Source organism: Pagrus pagrus (genome assembly GCF_965226575.1).
Source record: "Pagrus pagrus genome assembly, chromosome: 6".
In the NCBI taxonomy this organism is placed as follows: domain Eukaryota; kingdom Metazoa; phylum Chordata; class Actinopteri; order Spariformes; family Sparidae; genus Pagrus; species Pagrus pagrus.
In genome coordinates this window covers 19,003,293-19,019,833 of record NC_140190.1, presented here as the reverse complement: position 1 = coordinate 19,019,833, position 16,541 = coordinate 19,003,293, and the positions used below count along the sequence as shown (strand labels likewise).

Sequence of the window (16,541 nt, the reverse complement as noted above, 5' to 3'; positions counted from 1 at the left end):
TTGAAGTGCCGAGGTCTGAGCCACAGAAGACTCTATTGTGTTGGCATCGTGGACGACAAACCTGTTCAACCGCCTCACTCCTGCATGCAGAGTGCACACAGCCTGCTGGCCTGCTGCCAACAGCCACACTGAGCCAGAGAGGCCGCGGCGCTCTTTGTTTCAAATCAGGGTCACTGAATCACTGCAAAAGAATTAGGTGTCTCCGTCTTCACAGGAGATGTTACTACAGTATGTAGTCAGAGCTCTGACTAACAGGTGGAGGGCAAGTAGTAACACTGAGGGGATTTCAGGTTTTGTTTGTTTCTGTTGTTTATTTTGGTTGGTTGCTGGCAGTGTAAAAACTTTAGTCAACCGCGGCTAAAATAACACCATTTTATGTAGATGTTTACTCAAAGTAGCTACAATAAAACATGTGCATAGATTTTAGTGGATTCCAGGGCCGCCCAGTGAGGGTTGGTGCCATCTCCACCAGATACAATTTAAAGTAGTATTTGTGCTAATGTCCAAACTTTTTTCCTTGGAGTGCCAAAACTGAAACTTAATAGCAGGCAATGGGCCAAAAGCCAACCCCCCTCCCTTTTTTTTTTGTGTATTGTTAAAATGCAAAATGGTGTCAGGATCCCAATTCCCTTTCTTGAGTAATTTCCTGTTTCCCTTTTTAAGAGCATTTTTACCTTTCAAAAAAAGCAACAGCAGGAACATAGTTTCATATAATAGTTTTTTTTAGAATGACTTTATTTATTTTTGGTTTGAATCATCTGGCGGGCCAAATTAAAGCCTATGGTGGGCCAAGTTTGGCGGTCCTGGTTATCGAGGCTCCCTGACCTGTGTGTTTTAGATGAGTCTCTGCTCCAACACACCTGATTCAAATGAATGGGTCGTTACCAGACTTCAGCAGAGCTTGATGACAAGCTGATCATTTGAATCAGGTGTGTTGGAGCTAATTACGTCATAATTCAAAGTAATTTATCAAGCAAAATCATAACGGGAATCGAGAACCAGAACTGTTGAGAATCGGTCTCTAATCAAATCCTTTAATTGTGCCAGTGTGTTATTTGACAGCTACTCATTGAAAAACAATGACCTGAAACTCATGCCTCTTTGCTGCTGGAAACTTGCTACAAGAAAAGAGTCATGGCGCAGAGGAAGAAATGATCAAAAGCGTGGTTTCATTTCACAAAGAGAGATGACAGTTTCTAGTTGTAACATCTGTAAAATGATTATTTGAAATGGAGTGGAAACATCAGCCAAATGTTGAAACATCTCTGTATACAACAGGGCCTTAAAGGAGTGCCTCTGCTTCCCAGAGTAGTAGCAGAAAAATATCCCACAACAGCACCACACAGACAGGCTGAGCAGGTTTTTCATTTAAATTAGAAAACTAAAATGAAAACAAATGCTGCATAAATGTTCTTTCATTTAATCCATTTTAGATCTTGATCTCGTTGCTAAAGCTTATTCTCAGGCTACAGCTAGCATGACTAAAATTGTTTAGGAATCATAAAGGGAAATAATTTGAACAGTAAGCTCCATCTCATATCTCTATGAGGAAACCTAAATTGAGATGACAGCAATTATTCATGTTGGCAGCAGATATGCTTACTAGGTTACTTCTATAATAATGTACAGTAAAAAAGAAAGAGGTGTGGTTGTAATGTGATGATATATTGTCACTCATTAAAAATACTATCAGCTACTTATGGTACAAAGATCAAAACTAACAGTAAATTCTGAATTCTGAAATTATTTACCAGACCTTTAAACAAATAGGTGGTTTCTCCTCTAGACGTACAGTATTGTGGAAGTCTGTCTGGCATATACTGCTGATCCTTTGCGTGATCTTGGTCAACTTAAAGCGAAATAAGACCCAAACGTTCCCTCAGTGATGCTGAATTGGCCTCTTTCTCACTGATGTGGTTTACAAGGCAGGCTTTTTTTCCGTCCTCTCTTCATGGGCTGTAGTCTCCTTCATACCACACGTCTCTCTTTATTTAGCCCCAGCTTCACCCTCACACCCAAACAGCACTTAAACCAGGATGCCTTAGTTCCCTAATTTATATTGTTCCATTTGGTGAAAAAAGCTAGTAATCATATGTTTCTTTTTTACTCCTTCCCCCTAGCTTTGTAACAGAGGATGAGTCCTCTCTTAGCTGTAAAGGTCAACAAATGTGGTGGATATGATTTCTCTGTGGTGCTGAATGAGTAAAACTAGACACTGTGTAGTCACAGCGAATATACTGGAAGCTGACCACATGAACTCTGGAGCATTTACTTCTCTAACGCAGTTTATTAGGCATCAGAACTGAATAGACTCCAAAACAAGCAATTTAAAGACATCAACTTTGGTTCTAGGAAAATGGGATTGGCTTTTCATAGACAAAACAAGTTACACATGAATCGGTAAAATAATAGATGGATTAATACGTAATGATCTTTGCTTGCAGCCTATTCATATTCAGCTGTTTATTCATGTGCTTGTAACTCATAAAAACATCACAGAGTTAAGATAACATATTTCAAAATTCATAGCTGCATGTAAAGCAACTTTTATTCAATATTTTACTCAATTCAATTCACAAATTCCACCAATCCTATGAAGCATTAGTCAATCTAAAACTGAGCAACCTAATTAAATGACACAAAAACAAAAAATATAGTGGACCAAACTTTTAGCCTTTGTATGGTTGATAACACCTTATTACTGCCAGGATTCAGGGCTTCATCCATTGACTTAAAACAAAATGCATTAATGATGTTACTACAATTGCATATTGTGACTTCTGTCTGGTTTACTTCAATGAGACAAGATTTTTCACTGATTACATCTTCACCACATAAAGACCTCCTTATGTCTACCGGGGCAACAGCTGCTGCCTCTTCTGAGTTATCAGATGTCAGATGTTTGTCCAGAATCCCTTTGTTGCACTGAGAATACCTGCATCATCCAGGCAGTCTGCTTATCACCCAGACTACTTTATCACACCGTATGTGCTGTTGAGAGATGAAAACTTAGTGACGCTACAATGCAATGTTGAGATAATATTGCATCACTATATTGAGGAAGTAGAAGTGTGTCTGTATGTTCCAGAAAAATATATGATAGTTTCGTCTTTATTTTCGGAGACTTTCAGATGTCAGTGTTCAGATGGTCTCTGCCTGACTGACCTGAATGAGAGCATTGAGATGATTTATCATGGCCATCAGCAGACACATGCATGTGGTGTAGGGCTGCACAATTGATGGAAATATATTCAAAATTGCAATATGGTCAAGTGCAGCGTCAAAATGGCCCTCCAGTGGATATGCCTGCCAACGCCACCCTTATTTAAAAAGTCAGGTGGTTCATGATCCAAAACCTTTCACTTCAGTATTTACATTTTCTAAATAAATGAGAGAAATTTAGAAGATTTGTGTCCCCATATAGGAAGTACGTATCAAGACTATGAATTTTGTGCACTGTTGCAACACATAAAACAATAGGGCCCATAGGCAGCTGTTGAATTGCTAGGCTGAGGGACTGCTGGTGTTTTTCTGAATTCCCTCTCTTTGTCCTCTTCCCCTCTGTGTATATATATATATATTGTGTGTAGGTGATTTGCATTTTGGATTCATGTAAATGCTGTATATTTTAGTCTTGTACCAGTGCTTTTTCCAATAGCGTCTGTAACACCACATATTTTACAGCAAAAAAGAAGTGCGTGTTGATGTTGGAATTAAAAGTCTGTGTCTCTCATTCTCGCAAGCTGTCTTCTTCTGCTCATTATCCAGACTCAGGCTGGACATGCTCCAAGGTCAGAGCTGTGAGGCAATGGCCCAGATTTTCATTTTGCCAGGGCCCCTCCTTTTTCTTATCCTCTGTCAGCACTTTCACAAGTTCACCCTGCAGGCTCAAGTTACGAGATTAGAAGGAAATAGTCGTGTTCTTGTGGTTGCATACAACGCCAGAGAGCAACTGGCTGACAAAGGAAAGAGTTAGATTTCCAAGGCAAATTTTTCTAAACCATTATCTTTCCAGGGAAAGGTGGCTGCAGATGCCTAACCTTTTTCAGGCCATCCTGCGTTGTTGACAGACAAAAGAAGAGTATTGCTGGATATAAAATGTTATAGATCTGCTTACAGCATACATTTAAACATTACAATTGATAATTAAAGAAGAATTGGCGTGCCCATGCTTAAATTCCTCAAACAAAGAGCCTTTACTTGATGGATTAGTAAAGGGAATATTGTGGTGGTTTTTGTGAGGATATATTATCGGTGTAAATACCCTATTCTGTCATCGTTTTTCTAAAGATTGCACCCAAATCTTCCAGTGATGTCTAATCTGGGACACGTGGCTTTGTTAATACTTTGCCCCTTGATTGCTGGTAATATTGGCGAGCCAAGGATTGAAGCTTGTACTCGCTGCATTTGTACGAGCGGAATGCCCAGTGTATAAATATAGAACAATATAAGAAGAGGCCAAATCCTCTTGAAGTCGGACACTGGAGTCTTTCAGCAGTCATGAGTCTGGGTGATTCACCAAAGAAATGGACTTTGCCTGTAGCAACTGACAAAGGCAAACAGGGCTTGTAACATGCTCTTTAGCTTTTGACCAGGATTAATGTCTCCATCAGAGGGGGAAGCTCTTTATTGCTTTTGACCCTTTTTTGCCCTCCCTGTCTACTTAAGTCCTTAGTTCATTCTGCCGTGTTTGGTTTGTTAACAAAATCTCATAAAAATGAACACTACAGTGATGCAACTCTGTGTCAGTTCCCATGTTGTGTGGCTTTTTCTCTCAGACTAGGTTTGTTGAATTATTAAGTACAGAAGATACAACAAGTTGATAAAACAGATACTAGTTCAAGTTTACGTTTATTGTATATTTTCTTTTATACAGTTATGTAGTGTTGGTTTTGCACTTAAGGGAACATATTTGGCAGCATTAGGCCCAGTCAGTTTCTGCAGGCTCAACAGTTTGGTTTTGACATCCTGTTTCTGCCTGTGCATGCTTTTATGATTCATAAACTGCAACACCAGTTTATTTTTGTCAAGGCAAGAGTTGACCAAACAGCTATGTTTGAGCTCAGGTTCAGCAGTGGAGCACCACTCCTGAAGATATTGAGGCTTATTCTCTTGATGGTAAGATCTTTGGCATTACAGAGGTCAGACTGTCATGCAGCCAGATATTGGTTTGTCATCAATCAGCCTTTTGCCCTAGGATTTATCTTGGTTTCATCTAGGACTGCAGCAAGATGCTGTTTTCAAGATACACTGTGGGATGAACGTTTTATCATACCATGTACATTGGATGTCTACGGTATTTAGTTTTACCATAATAGTGTTGTTTAAAAAAAGTTATATTTCTTGTTTATGTCAAGCCTCCTGTCTATCAGGACATAATATGTTTTTTTTAATTAGAATAAAGTGTTTGTTTAACCAAATAACCCTTCTGTATTATTTTCAGAAAGGCCCCATTAAAAAGAATTCAAACATGTCAAATACTCTTTGGCTGCCGACCGGACCTACAATCCCAAAGAGCCAGTATTTGAACCAATTGGGAATGGGACTTAAAAATCAACTGTCTTACCAATTGGGCCTTTTATGGGTCACTAATAGTCCTAAAATATGATAATTGTGTAATACCATATTAGGGTTGGGCAGTTGGACGTATAAATCGTCTATCGGCGATTGGCTCAACTCATTGCCATTTGGTTTGTTGGATCCGATATTTTGGTATATTTTTGACATTTTATCTGCTAATTTAATGGTGCGCCTCCTTGAAAATTTAATTCAATAAATGATTAACCTGTGCCAAAAATAGGAACAGGCAAAATCTCAGATTTTCTTACCGTGATTAGAAAGGAGTCGAGGAGGAGCCGGACTGACCAGCCCAAAGAAATTGCAAGTTACCAGAGCAAGTTGACGAGCAGCTCCATCACTCACGCTGAAGAGTTGGGAATAAATGTAATTTATATGCAAGTCCAATAACTGTTTGAAAAATGCAACGTGCAGCTTTTCATATTTTTCAGGCAAAAAATCCACTCCATCTCTATGCACTGAGGAGTGCAGGGATGAAGCGCTTGTGTGTTGGGAGCTGAGTGTTTCTTGGAGATGGCAGATTGCTTCAGTAAGGTCCTTTGGCTTGCCGGTTGTGTCCGGTATAAAACTAAAAAAATCCCAAACTCATGATTTTTGTTTTCTCAGTGTCGTTACTTGCAAATAAAGCACAAATGTTAAAGCCTATGCATATAAGACGAATGTAGTGGACATGTATATTCTATCAGACTAATGTCAGTCTGAAAAGAAGAATTAGAAGCATTTGTCTCTGTGATGTTAGTCTAAACTTACTGAACACTAGGAGTACTTTACATGCTCCTTTATACAAGATATATCAGAGCTCAGATCATATGTGTTGATAGACACAGAATATAATTTAGGTGGATTTTCTGTAAATGGGGGGATGAAGTCATTCTTTTACATTTTCGATAAGGCAATCAAGTGACAGTGAAATCAACCACTGCTTATGTTGCCCAGGACTCTTAAACAGATGCAAATACAATGCCCTAGATTCAGTATACAATATAAAACAGGTTATACTGTATACATATAGTTAAAACACTTCTGTACTTATATTTGTCATTAAAAACATGTATTTGGGGATATTTAACCTTTACTGCAACCATTATGCTATTCTCTGCTTCTAGCCAAGAAAAGAAAAGTCGTACCTCACTGTCATATTATAGCCTTCATACTTTATATTTATCTTTTAATAAAAAGAAAGAAAAATCATCAAAAGTCATTTTTTTCACTGTGGTTGAAAGTGGTATCAAATATCAATATTTTCAAGGTATTATATTGAAGTTAGAAATTCCAGGATTGTAACAACATTATGTACTTGTACACGGCAATCCTTGATCTCAGCTGGCACAGTCAGCCTCCTGTTTTTCCCTGACAGTGACCACATGTTGGCAGCTGTCAGTGTGACACCATACGGTAGAACAAACAGCTGGAGGGTCTTTGGGGAACATCACCCGCTGCCACTGCGAGGTGTCACTCTTAATCCCTTTGCATAAAGTGACACACGTCCCACACAGACTCGCACACTCATAGTGCTGCACGATATCTTGAATGAAAAGGAAGACATTTACATTAAAGCATTACATTAATGTTCTTATCTCCAGTGTTTAACACAGGGGGAAACCGCATAATTAGCCTGAATTAGAAGATTATCCCTTTCACTACAGTTGTAAAACATTTCCAGTGGTCTGTTGTGTGAAAGTAAGGTTTCCTCTCTGCAGCTTATTACTGCTAAACTGAGCATGAATCACCTAAAAGTCACATCAGAGCTGTGGGACATAACTGATGATATAAGACTTTACACCGTGTAGAAGTAGTTCTGTGTCATTTATTCAGTTCTTCTCTGGCTCCATCGTTCACTGTTAATCTTTTTAATCTTGCCTTTGCTGCTTTGTTTTTTAGCAGTAAAAGGCAAGGAGCATTTCTTTGTGCTGGCCAGTTCTGCTCCTTTATGAACTTAATCCAGTGTTTTCGACTTTGCAGGGTGAAAAATGAATGAAAAATGAATGGGTGATGAAAACAAACTGCCCTTGGATTTTGACTGTCAGTTCTCCTTCATATTTCCTGCTGATGTATCATTGAGTAAACTAAACAAGTAGCTTCATAACATTGTTCGTGATGGTTGCACACATCCTATACAGGGTGTCTGGAGGTCCTTCGAAAGTCTTAACATGTCTTGAATTTAATTTTAAAAGCATAACACTTCAAAAATAGCCTGTGCGGTCTTAATCATAACCAACATTTAATTTAATTTAATTTATTCATCTTTTCATTATACCTAATTGTGTTTTCCCTAAGTTTACCATGTACTATAGTGGAGCCACCAAATAGCTGCTTATGTACCTTTCCTACACTGAAGTAAGATCACAGTAACGTGCTTTAACACGGATCATTATCAAAACTGAGTGGAGATTAATTCATCAAGGCTGTGCTGGGTGTTTCTCTTTTCCCTGCTCACATGCTCAGAGGCTGTCGATCCTGTGGAGAACCAAGCTGTGCTTTGTCACGTTTTAAAGGGCCGAGTGCCAGACCTGACCCTAGCCCTGCGGTATTACCCAAAATGGCAGCTCTCAGTTTGGCTGCCTCTAATGGTGTATGTTTCTTATGTGCTTGTGTCGCTCCTGGGTATAATATTATGTATTGCAATTGTAGTTTTCAGAGGCTGTAATTGTATATTATGGGTGTTTTGGTGAAATGCTAATTGTTACATTTAATTTGAAGTATCCACTGTATTTAAAAATGGTCCAGAGGATGTGTGTGCATATGCTAAAGTTGGGCAAATAGTTGGCCAATGATTATAGAGCATGATCTGTAAAGTTTGTACTGTCATAATTGTTCTCTTTATGCATGCACTAAGGTCAAATAGAGGATTGTAATGTGGGACATATAAGTTCTTTGCTTGTGAAGGAAGGTTGATACAGAGTAAGCTGATATTTAGCGTCTCATCTGAAAACTTTCTCACTTAGTCTGTACACAAATTACACAGGACAGGTGGAAATTGGTAATAATGTGGTAAAGATGGTAAACCAAACTAACAATGAGGGAGTTCAAGTTCTTTGAATATGCACTGCAGTTTGTTTTTTTATCTTCTTTTCAAGATCTCAGTCATCTTCAATGCCTCTGTGTCTGTGAAGTTGATAGTATTGAGTCATTGTTCCACGTGATTTCAAATGCTTTTTTTCTTTCCCCACAGAGCAACCATAGAGGAAGTGGAGGGGGATGTGTGTGAGTTGGAATCTAAGCTCGACAAAGTGAGTACCACCCATGGAAAACATTGCTTAATTGTTCATTTGTTCTACTGTGTGTGAACTGGCAGCTGCAGAGGAGATTCTGTATGTGGAAAGTTGCAGGTTTGTCCCTGGCCTGTCCCTTGTATATCCCCTGATAGATTACCTTTGAAATTAGACTCTAAAAAAGACCCTGAAGAGGAAGAAGACACCCATTAAACTGTAGTACTGAAAATTGTACCCGGTAATTCCTACTAATCACAAATTTTAGAGCAGATCACATCACTGTTCATTGCCAACACAGTGGGAAATTAGCACCAACTGCTAGCCAAAAGGTGCTTTACCTGTGCCTGATTAATTCTCTCTTTGAGCCCTTTTGCCAAGTAGCATGTAATCGTCTTTTATTCAAACAATCACATTTTGTTCATCAATATCATAAAACCATCAACTTTTAGAATCCATTCTGTCCATGACAGGGGGGATAGAAACATTTTTAGTGCCATGATACTCATTATGGTTTGGTTTTTTCCCAAACAGTGATGGGAAAACGTAATGGGCTACTTATCACTAGTTATATTCTGCGATGATATCATACCAATCCCTTCTCTCAGTGGATCCCCGCTGAACAGAGTATGTTCCCTAGCTGAGGGTGAGACCTAGAGCTTGGAAGATCCCAGTTCATTGTTCCTGGACTTACAGTCTTGCAGAGTACCACCCTCCTCCTAACCTCACCTCTGTGACTCAGCCCCGGCCTCACTTCCCCTCTTGCTCTGGAGAGGAAGGATCTGCAGGGGAGTGGGTGTGTTGTTGTGCATGAGTATGGTTGTGATAGCGTGTGTGATTGTGTATGTGTTGATGGGTGGAGTCGAAACGGTCCAGAGTTCAGCTTTTTCTTTGAGCTTCCTACATGCTAGACCAGTTCATGTACAGCCACGTTGTCAAAAGTAAACACACTTTTAACTGTGCCAGTATTAGATTTGCTATTTTTGATAGGAGACTGTAGCGGTGGCTGGCTGGTATTTTACAGCTGAGGTTTCAGATGTACTCCCAGATTACGCTGAGGTCAGATTTGATTTAACTGTGGTTCAAATTCTTTGAAATGAAAGCATCAATAAAAGATATCTGGACTGCAGTTTATTAAGAGATCACTATTAAAGGTGCAGTATGTAAGAATTTTGGTATAATGGCATCTGGGTGATTGTAATGAACCGATTACCCCTCACCTCACCCTCTCCTACATTGTACAAAAACGCAAAACAAGTGATAGGCCCTCTATAGAGCCAGTGTTTAATTTGTCCGTTTTGGGCTACTGTAGAAACATGGCAGTGCAACATGGCGGACCCTGCTCCCTCTGTAGATATAAAAGGCTCATTCCAAGGTAACAAATACACAGTTCTCAGTTTCAGTTGATTATACACTAATAAAAACACAATTATGAACATTTTATTCCATTTCTGCCCTAAAATCCTTCTAAATCCTTCTAAATCCTACACACTGGAGATTTCATTACAATAAGTCAACTTCATTAGGTTTAAAGTCCTGGCTACTGATATAATAATAGTTTCTCATGGTGGACAATGACGCACCAACAGCTGAGTGGTTTGATTGCTAATATGTAATAGTTGCTTGCATGTAATACCACCATCTAATGGGTCACTTTTGGTTGGTCGCTTTATCTTCTGAGCTTTGCTACTAAGACAAGACAATGTACAACTTAAATAATTTACTTTACTAGCTTTGTTGCAGAATACTAATCTAGCCTGTCTTAAAAAAGCCTTAATGAAGGAGAAACAAGCATTTCAGCTTTTATTTATTAACTGTGTTAATAAGTGTGTTGATCATTCACTCTTTTTCTAAGGAAACTGCTTAGAATCACCATTTTTAGTTGTGTTATTTAGCAGCTTCAGCTGCGGTGGCAGATTCAGACTGTGTGTCATCTCCTGTGTGGGAGTGGATGGAGACCGGCCAGCGTTTGTTGTGAGTTTACATAACCTGGAATTATCCTTGCCCCCAATGAGTCAGAAGGGAAAGAAGTGCCTGTTGTTAATTACCAAGAAACTAAGCAGCATCAAGCTTTTCAGCGTTGGTCTCATGCTCTGCAACACCAAGTTCCACCAGTTCTTCCATTTCTGAATCTGTTTTTAGCAGCAAACTTCAAATGTATTTAATAAGAGAAAATACCCTGAAGAAATGACCTGCATCCTCGCTCTGTTTCCGTCTATAACTGCATTTCTTAATTTCCCTGTTTGCCCTGTAAGCATTTGTCTCTTTCTCTTTCTCTCTGCAGTTGGTGAAGTTATGTATTGGGATGATTGATGCTGGAAAAGCCTACAATGCAGCCAACAAGCAGTTTGTTAGCGGAATCCGGGAGCTAGCCCAGCAGTCCACCAAAGATGAGGTCATCGAGGTAAACAAACAAACAACCTGGCTTCATCTGAATCCTAGAACCTCACCAGCATTAATGCTATTACACTGAAGGGGGGCAGGCCACTTTTGACATTTAATAAAATTATGGAATATTTCATATTATTTAAAGGCATACTGTGCAGGACTTGTGGGTTGCTGTTTGTAAACACACCATTCGAAAGCAATTCTGGAGAAAGGTTGTTTATTGACCAGATTATTGCGTTTCATTCTTTTTTTCTTGGTGAGCCACCAACCCAAAGTATTCAACAACCTGGGAAAGAGACACCTGAACACAGCAATGTACCGATACAGACACACTTCTATAGGGTCATAAGTGATGACTAAAATGGATTATTTTTGTAGAAGTTTGTACATCTGTTTTCTTAGAAAAAAACTTCCATAGCACACCTTAAAATTTCTTAGCAACATAATAATTAGAGTTAAAATCAGTACAGTGTATAACCATGACTGACTAATTCCTAGTTCCTAGTTTGCACGCACTACCGTCTTTCAGCCAATAAGAAAGTCGTGCCAGAATAAATTTGAATTAGGAACAAAAATTAGGCCTACAGAAACCTTGTACTGTCCATTGGGTCTCACCAAGGTCAGATGTTGTCTTTTGCTTTTTTTCCCTCATATGAATTTTGCATGTCACAGCAAGCACTTCCTGTTTTCCTTTGTGTGTTTTGCTCTTTACTTTTCCCTTGGGTTTGAAGTTCAGCCGCTGCATGCATTTGTAGGGAGTTACTTAGCCAAAAGAATTCTTTCCCAAAGTTTTATTGTGCCTCCAAAAGGACAGACAGTCTAGCTGTACCTGTCTGACAGAAGAGTTTGTGTCTGCACAGACATGTCTGTGATGGAGCATGAGTATAAATTTGCATCCATTTTATTATTTGTGGAACTTTGTTTTAACAGACTTTGTTTTTATTGTTTGTCTTGTGGGATTATCTATATTTCACTGTGATGCTGACATTCTGTCTGTCTCCTTTTCTCTTTACAGTCCAGTCTCACAAAGTTTGCTGAGAGCCTGCAGGAGATGATCAACTATCACACGGTATGCTATCACTGCCATGTGAAACCGGATGTATTGTCCCTCTTCTGTCTTTTCTTCCCCCTTTTACAGCTGGGTGATGACGAAACTCAGCTGGGACGACGGTCTGGAACAGCTCTTTAACTGTCAGAGTTTTTATTTACTGCTGGGAAGGACCGCAGCAGACTACAAAAGAGGAAGTGGGTCTGTGAGAGGACGGCCACTGGCTGGAGAAAGGAAACCAGAATGTGAACAAGAAAATTTTATTTTATCTGGCTCAAAGGCACCCAAACTTTATTGCTAATCCTAGAGGATTAGCAATAAAGTTTGGGTGCCTTTGAGCCAGATACTTAACATTCAAGTGCACTCATGGGGCTATTCAGAAGTAGAAGAAAGTGGCTAAGCAGTTTCCAGGTGGGATACTGTAAAAATGTGCCTGCATGCTCAGCAGACACTGCCCTTGATAAAAAGCGGATAACCTTTGAAACATTACTAAAATGTCAACATAGCTTTGGGATTTCAAAAACACAAATTGTATCTGCCCCAGCACATAAAGTCCATCATATAGTAAGATGATGTTCCTGTCTCCTAGAATGTGCTCCCTGCCTCCCATGTTGTGGAACGTTTATTTGTTAGAATAAATCATGCGTTACTGAGGTGAACATGATCAACTTTTTACAATGTGGTTGTCCTCCCAGAGATAGCTGAACTACAAGAACCATACTAAGCTTCATAAGTATTCTATTGGTCTTCCAGGTTTTACAGCATCTAAACCACCCCACTTCCACTACTAGATCCTTCACAATAGATAAACATGACACCTTATCCATTGTTTTATCCTTTCTGTCCCCCACTGACCTCTCCGAGGAGCTCAGTAGGGCAGATCTGATTATGTGGCTGTTCTCTCCCCAGTGTCCCCTCGTTAGGAGGCATGACGCTGACATTTAGAGATGGAGACAGACATATCTGTTTGTCCTTTCATTTATAGTCGGACAGCGACGAGGCGCAGGGTGAGCTAGAGGCTTTTGTCCTACAGTAAAAGTTTTTTTCTTGATCTCCCCTGTCATGTCCTGTTTTTAGTAACTCTGCATAACATGTTGAGAGTGAGTTCCCCAGTCAGCATCACACTGTCTGAGGCATGTTCGAACATACAAGCATGCTGGCGGGGGGGTGGGCTGCCACAGGGAACTGAACCTGTGCGATCTTTGTGGTTGTGGATGGAAATGAATTGTTTAGATCATGAACTTCAACAAGTTGAATGTTAAAGGTCCCTTATTGAGGAAGTTAGATTTCTAAGTGATATGTACTGAAAGTACTTTGAAAGTATTAAAACACTCAATCAACAGATAAATGCGCACAGTCCTTCTTCAGAAACTGTGCCTTTTAAACAAGCTGTCAATACTTCTGTAAGGTTGTAATTATAGCTGGCTGATAAATTGGCTGGTCAATGTTCGCTCATCACAGATATATCGGTATAAGCGCGTATGTTGTCCAATATGTACCGATGTGAAAAGTTGGGACTGCAGTAATGTACAGAATGGGAAAAATAATGTGTTTTTGGAACATTAAGCATGTAAAATTTCTCTAGTAGATAACCCAAATAAAAGTATGAACCTGAAAATGAGCATAATATGGGATCTTAAATGATGAGCAGTCTACCTTGATTGAACCATTGATTTATAAGCTTTATTCATTATTCATCGTCATAGCAGAGAAAAGCACAGGTGTACAAACTGTACCATTCACTGGTTAAATTGGATACTGTATACTCTTTTTAACTAGTATCCCAACAAACTATAGGGTGGCAGGATACTGTAAGTCTAATACTAAGAATGCTGGAATACTAAGTCTGTTTCCTCTTATTAGCTTCATGATTAGACCCCTAACAGCCTCCAGGAGACATAACGCCAGGCCTGCGACTGTGACTCAACAGTGGAAACTGTGGTCATGTCAGCTGACTGTCAGATAGGTTTTTGCCACTCAGCGATCTTTCAGCACATGATCCACTCAAACACAGTGCTCAATCTGTTTGTCACTAGTAGCCTCTCGCAGTCACACTGCTCATATTGTCTCGTCTGGCCATGAAATCACACTGAAGCCCGATTCAGAGAGTCTGTTTGTCGGGATTTTTTCCTTGGCATCACATTTTTAAGGAAGCATGCAGGTTAATGAGGGCATGACTCATTACCAAGAATAAGCAAATTGCATCATTTCTCGTGTTTATGAGGGGAGTTTACAAAGTCAGCTTGTTTGTGTAAATTTAGCTGCTTAATTGCAGCCTGTGATGTTAACAAAAATCCTCCTAAACAGAGGTGCTGAATGCTGACTTGCAAAACATCCTGTGACCTAGAAAGTGAATACATTTATCAGTTGTTTGCTGTTTTTTTTAAAGACGTGCCTAGAGGTATTTAATGTTAAAATTGTTCAGTTAACTAGTGGGATTTTGCCAAACAGGAGTGTTTACTCTTTCTTTCTTGCTTTCTTCCTTCACAGATATTATTCGATCAGGCCCAGAGATCAATCAAGACCCAGCTTCAAACATTTATCAAAGAGTAAGTATTAATTTAAATCAGATGGATAAAACTGGGTGAATTTCTGGCCAATTTTGGTGTTTGAAGAATGGCATGAAATTCTGAATTTAAAGCAGAAGCTGGAGGGATGTTATTCAGTATATCTGATCGGTCCAGACCTGAAATCCAGACAGGGCAGCTAAGGACACTAAATTGTATTAGTGTGTCTAATAATATTTTCTAGTCAAATCAAGACCTCATATCACCCTCCTACTACTGAACTGGATTCCCGACTGCTTGTATAAATACAGGAAGCACAATTGCAGGAAACGGTCGGGCCTTCTGGTTTATTTCATTATGAGGATTAGCAGCTTTTGCCCCTGGCACATAGGGCTTAACACCCACATCAGCAGCACCCATACTTCTCAGAGAAAGCTGGGAAACATGTTCTACCATAATTAGTCACTACCTTGCAGCACTCAAATATAAATCTCGCTACCAAAGTATAAATGTGGGGGAGCACAGTTTGATCCTCCTCATCCTCCATAAGATAAGTGGCACTGGTTGGTCACTTACACAGCACAAGAACTGGATCAAATAGTTTAGTCAATCATTTTCTTTGTTTTAACCGTCTTGGATTTCCAGCTGACCAAAGATTTATGAAATCACCATTAACCTTTATCTGTTCCTGTTGCCGAACCATGTTGTGTTGCTTCATATTTATAGATTATACATTTGACCTTTCCCCTCACAAGATTGTTGACAACAAAGGGACCTGTCTTTTTTGGCCTTTGGTCATAGTTTGTTGAACCCATTAAACTTTTTGCCTAAATTATGTGACAATGCTGTTGTATGTTTTTGTAGCATCATCTAAGAGTATTTTTGCCCAGCTCAAGTAACGACATATTTATCGAACAACAGCAAACGAAAGACTATTACCTGAAAAACAAATCCGTAAAACCTTTACTCAGGCTGTAATCACTGAATTCATTGTGTCTGATTTTATAAACCTCTGTCCCCTCTCGTCTTTTGTCAGCGACCTACGCAAGTTCAAAGAAGCCAAGAAGCAATTTGACAAAGTGAGTGAAGAAAAGGAGGCGGCCCTGATCAAGAATGCCCAGGCTCCCCGCAACAAACAGCATGAGGTGGAGGAGGCCACCAACATCCTCACTGCCACACGCAAGTGCTTCCGACACATCGTCCTCGACTACGTCTTACAGGTACAGCAACTCGCTTAGGGATTTCAGTTATAGGTAATGAGCAAAAGTGAGATCAATTTGCTCTTTAAGAGAAAGGTGCTGGAAGTCTTGTGCTGCACAGAAGTAGGGGAGTAGCTCTAAATTTCAAGTATCAGTGGAGTGACTATATATTTCTACATACTTGGGCTTAAAAAGTTCTTAAAATAGAAATGATGGAAGAGCTGTGTCCATACTATAACATGACATGCTTTAATCATGAAACTCTTTTAATGTTGAGGTTAGTTTTGTTCCACATGAAACGCTCCATTGGCGTCCTCTAAATTGATACAGTATTCAACAGAACTATATATAGCAATAGATTGCTGACATGCAGCTTTTAACAGAGAAGCTTAAAACCACACACCATCATGTAGGATGTTTCTCTGTGCACCCGAGCCAGCATGGATTTTTTGGGTATGGAACTTATTATGCTGAGTCAGGTTGAAAAGATGCTGATGTGGCACAGAGGAGAATGAAAAGCAGCTGTGTTTGATTCTGTTACATCCAAAGTGAAGCTCCTCCACCTGTCATGTTCCAGTCCACTACATCAGGGTGGATTTGGCTCAAAGGGAGA

General features: G+C 39.6%; 1 protein-coding gene across 6 annotated transcripts in view; it reads left to right on the top strand.

The window, feature by feature from the left end:
- Nucleotides 1-16,541, top strand: part of LOC311258474 (arf-GAP with coiled-coil, ANK repeat and PH domain-containing protein 2-like) — a 54,389-nt gene that overhangs the window by 6,900 nt on the left and 30,948 nt on the right. For all 6 annotated transcript variants that reach the window (XM_084354767.1, XM_084354764.1, XM_084354765.1 and 3 more), the window contains exons 2-6: nt 8,750-8,807; nt 11,071-11,190; nt 12,190-12,243; nt 14,713-14,771; nt 15,766-15,949. In XM_084354767.1, coding sequence (XP_084210893.1) covers nt 8,750-8,807; nt 11,071-11,190; nt 12,190-12,243; nt 14,713-14,771; nt 15,766-15,949 — 475 coding nt within the window. The remainder of the gene's footprint in view (nt 1-8,749; nt 8,808-11,070; nt 11,191-12,189; nt 12,244-14,712; nt 14,772-15,765; nt 15,950-16,541) is intronic.